This window comes from Trachymyrmex septentrionalis, unplaced genomic scaffold (assembly GCF_001594115.1).
Source record: "Trachymyrmex septentrionalis isolate Tsep2-gDNA-1 unplaced genomic scaffold, Tsep1.0 scaffold8, whole genome shotgun sequence".
In the NCBI taxonomy this organism is placed as follows: Eukaryota; Metazoa; Arthropoda; class Insecta; order Hymenoptera; family Formicidae; genus Trachymyrmex; species Trachymyrmex septentrionalis.
In genome coordinates, this window is record NW_017305987.1 from 4,154,198 (window position 1) to 4,158,768 (window position 4,571).

General features: G+C 30.0%; 1 protein-coding gene across 3 annotated transcripts in view; it reads left to right on the forward strand.

The window, feature by feature from the left end:
* LOC108754485 (phosphatase and actin regulator 2) overlaps positions 1-4,571 on the forward strand; it is a 302,039-nt gene that overhangs the window by 26,923 nt on the left and 270,545 nt on the right. The window contains exon 1 of one of the 3 annotated variants that reach the window (XM_018496804.1): positions 461-512. The exons of the other annotated variants lie outside the window; for them this stretch is intronic. Coding sequence (XP_018352306.1) covers positions 479-512 — 34 coding nt within the window. The 5' untranslated portion in view covers positions 461-478. Of the gene's footprint in view, positions 1-460; positions 513-4,571 lie in introns of those variants that run through there. 3 annotated transcript variants of the gene reach the window in all.

The window sequence follows — 4,571 nt, forward strand, 5'->3', positions numbered from 1 at the left end:
ATTTATTTTATATAAAATAAATTTTATCTTTTTATTGATATCGTAGTATATAATGATATATAGGATTTATCGGGAACATTTTTTTTTAACAATTTTAAATTATTTATTTCTTATTGTTAGATAAAATAGCAAGAAAGTTATCATGCTATACGCGATCGAAAATAAACACGTGGAACAAGATTGAATAAAGTCAAAGCTGCAAGCTTTGTGTTTGAAATGCAAACTCGCCTTCTTGAAGTTAGAATAGTATAGGAAGGCTTTATACGGGAAAGCTTTTGATCTTACTATTGCGTATGTTGCGAATCGATCACGCGAGAAGGTTAATAAGTCAAAAATTTTAGTGACATTTGTGAAAGCAGTTTGTGAGTGTAGTGGTATATCTGTGGAATTTTTTCTGCGAGATGACGTAAAAGGTGCACATTGCGTGATCTGCTCGGCTGGTTGCAGTTACGTGTCTCGTTCATCTACACATTACGCAATGAGCCTGTGGCGGTTTGGACCTTTTAAAGATGGTATGTTCAGTCTGTATATTTGTATATATATATATATATATATATATATATATATATATATAAATAAAATATATCGTGTTCATTTGTCGTACGAGAACAAATTACTCGTCCGAAGTATACGAAGAAAGTTAAATTCACGAAGATAACTAAAGCAGAGAACTTCTATCTCTATCTCTCATTTTAAACGGATATTTTTTTATTTCTTTTTTATCTTCTTATTCTTTATTTTATTCAGGATTTATGCGTTTATATTCTAATGGTGTATTTTCTCGTTTTCGCAGAGTAATTTATTTTATAGTGATGCTTTCGCGCACGTAATAATATATTCACGAGGAAAATCCACGATTACTGTGGATTAAAGATAAGCGCATCAAGGGGAAGAATATTCGATGTGATGTGGTAACCAAGAATGGAGAAAGCAAAATTTATTGCACTCTTATCTAAACACGCGTTCGAGTGTCACGCGTGCACTCCGATGAGTCGAAAAAAATCAATTGTCGATGTGACTAGCGGAGTGAAAGCTTTTCTATATACTGACTTGTGAATGACGAACTTTATAATATGCGCGAGAGAATTTATTGCTTGCATAAATGCGCAACATTTACATTGCCACATGTATTTCCTAATCCTTTGCGAAAATTTTGATCGCGATGCGCGGCTGCGATTAGAAGATCACGGACTTTCATGGAACGACGTGATATTTGTATTTGCATACTATAAAGCTGAAGAACTTAAATGATTGTGTCGGCACGTCTCATCGTTGCTATAAATGATAAAATCTTCAATGGGAAGAAATAAATCACTTTCCACTTGGAAAGATTCTGTAAGCTTGCGATCTTTTTCAATTTCGGTGATAAGAACTTTTTTATAATTTATTACATAATAGATTTTTATCTATTATGGAATAGTACAGCAAAACTTCTTGGTGAAAATAAATAAAAATAATATTTACAATGTATTTTTTAATATAAACTATTTTTACATTAAACATTTTTTTTATATAGAATAAAATTTTATAAATATTAAAGTTACATTTTCTTATAATTCATTATCGATTTATATTTGTTGTGGAACAGGATAACAAAACTTCTTCGTAAAAATTGTGTGAAAATAATATTCATAATGTATTTTTTAAAATATAATCTATTTTAATATTTTTGACATTTTTTTTATAAATGAGGTTTTACATTTATGAACATTAAAGTTATATTTTTTCATTATATTCGAATATTGATGAAATTAGAGTATAATATAACGTTATATGCTTAAATTTACAAATTGTTTTGGTACGCGGAAGTAATCAGTTTATTTTTAAGAGGTAAATTGCACGTATAGCCTATTTTAGGATTGTTTCCAAAACATTTCCGACCGGAGCACTTCATCTAAATAAAGAGCATATCTTCTACGTCGACTTGGCAACGAACGACAATGGACATTTAGGTCATCGATTGCTCTCGAGGGATGTAGTGTCCCTTTTCAGAGTCTTTCGGATCTTGTAGATGAATTTTGAATTTTTAGTGTCAGTGTTTGATACATAAACCATAAACGATCGTTATTGTTATTAAATATTATAATTTCGTACATTTAGGGAACATACTCTTGTAACATCATACAATTTTCTATTTGTGTTTTTTCGATGAAATTTTCACTGAAGTTTCTTCACTCTAGCAAAGATTATCTTAACAGACAGGCAATTCGACATAAAATTTTAAATTGATTTAAATCTCGGACAATCGAATTTGATATGATAATATTTTACCGTGTCAAAAGCTATTTCAATCTATCATACACACACACACACACACACACACTGTACTTTCCGTTGAAACTAAAAAATTCACGTTGATTAGTATAATTTTATATACATTTTATGTTTTGTTATTTTATTATTTTATTATTTTCTATTTTATTGTTACATTCATTATAATATTGTATATCTATTTATTTTACAAACGTAGATAATATTTAGAATATACACGTAAATACCTTTTAAAATTTAATTTAGGACAAATGCAACGAATAGCAATTTAATTTTTATTAAAATTTAATATTAACAATTTCATATTCTCTAATTATAATATACATGTGCGTAATAATTTCGATTATGAACTTATTTCGCAGTGAATTCACTTTCCGACAAGCGTTGCTATAAATATTTTTCCCATTGCACTTTTCTGGTTGCAGCGAGAGCGTATTTTCGACGAGGCGTTTTATTTCTTTGAAAGATCCCCAGGTTGCCTTCGATACGCCGCAGAGACGTACCGGTGTTGAAAGGGGCTGCGTCCAGGGAAGGGTTGCGCCGCGTTCGAGAATGTGAGCTCCCCGGAGAGTCGCTGACGTTGGGATGTCTCATTGTTATGTAACCGTTGTTGTACCCCGCGGAAAATCACTTCTCTCCTACCTTTGCATCTGACATTTCGTGTCTTCTCTCGCTTTATCAACCCTTGAACCCGACTCTTCGGTTTGATCGTGGGGCATCTCCCGCCTCTTCGGATTCTAAACTCAGTTTCGCGAGCGAAATGTATATGCGATGAAAAAATGCGCGCATGGATAGTCAGATACGGGCAACGGAATGGAGCACTCGGTGAAAACCGAGACGATGTTTGTCGTTTAAAGTGCCACTTTCAAGAGCTCGCGGGCTTAGATATAAGATACAATGTGACACTCACACAACCGCCAAAGGGAGGATCCATGCCTTCCCAGCTTCTCGCTATGCGGCAATTTATTTTCTATTTATATGTGATATTTGATCGTAATGAGAATTTAGGAAATACAGTACCGCTTTTTCCAAACGCTTTGTTTTCTGCATTGCGTTTCTAATCAGAGAGGAGAAGGAAACAGCGTTATATAGAGATAAAAAAGAAATTTTTTTTTGAAATAAAAAACCAGGTTTTTACGGCAAAAAACTGTTTATTGAACTTTCTTGAAAAGAAATGTAAAATTAAATTTATTGATATTTATTGTTAAAACATTTAATATCTATGTTGTTTTGATATTATTTAATATCTTTTATCTTTATAACTTTTTAAATATCGAAACAGAAACGTTTCTGTGTTGTTGAGGTGCCTAATAAGTCAATAATATTTTTTCGAAACTGAATTTAAGAAACACTATCCAATAAGTACACATCAATTTTTATAAAACTTATTATTGAACGTTTTTGCAAAATGATGATAGCTATATCCTTTTTATTGGCAGTCATCATGATTTTGCAACACGTTAACTATCATTTCCGCTGTTTTTTTTGTTCGTTGAACACAAATCCGTTGTTCAAATTTGGCTATTATGTCACAGTTTTGAGAAAAAGGCATCAAAGAGAAAAAACAACAATTTTGAGGATTTTTATTATATTTTATCCTGTTGTAGCGTGGGTAGCAAAATTTTTTCTAAATTTCACGAACGTCACTCGAAAGTATCAACTTATAAATTTAAAATATATTTTTGTCTCCATTTCTATGATCAGTTTTCCATAAACATTTTTATTTTTTCTATCAAATATTGACGATTGTCGAGGAAATCGATATTGTTGTTCATTTTGTATAAAGTACTTTTAGTATGAAAGTTTCATCAAAATCGGTGTATATATTGAATTGTGTTTTTTGTAAGTATATCTATAACCATTAGTTATTGTATTTATTTTGATTATTTACAACTATTTTTACACAAAAATCTTTTAAATGTAAAAATTGATTTTCAAAACAGTAATGTGGCGTTAAATGTTCAAAGAAAAAAATATATCCGAATAAGTAAAAAATCTGATTTTTACTGAATTTTTTACTAAAAATTTCTAATTTTTTGATAATTTGTGCCACATTTATAGAAAAATAAAAGCACAAATGATACATTTAAATGGGAAATATTATAAGCATTAATTAAATATACATTGTATGATTAAATATACTTTGTATGATACAATTGTATGGTTATTTCTTGAATTTAAAAAATATTTTTTTATTTCATTTTTATGAATAATAGTTCGCACATTTTTAATTTGAAAATGATAAAGTTTTTTTTATCAAATTATTCAATTGAATAACTAAAGCCTTTAAGTGAAACCTA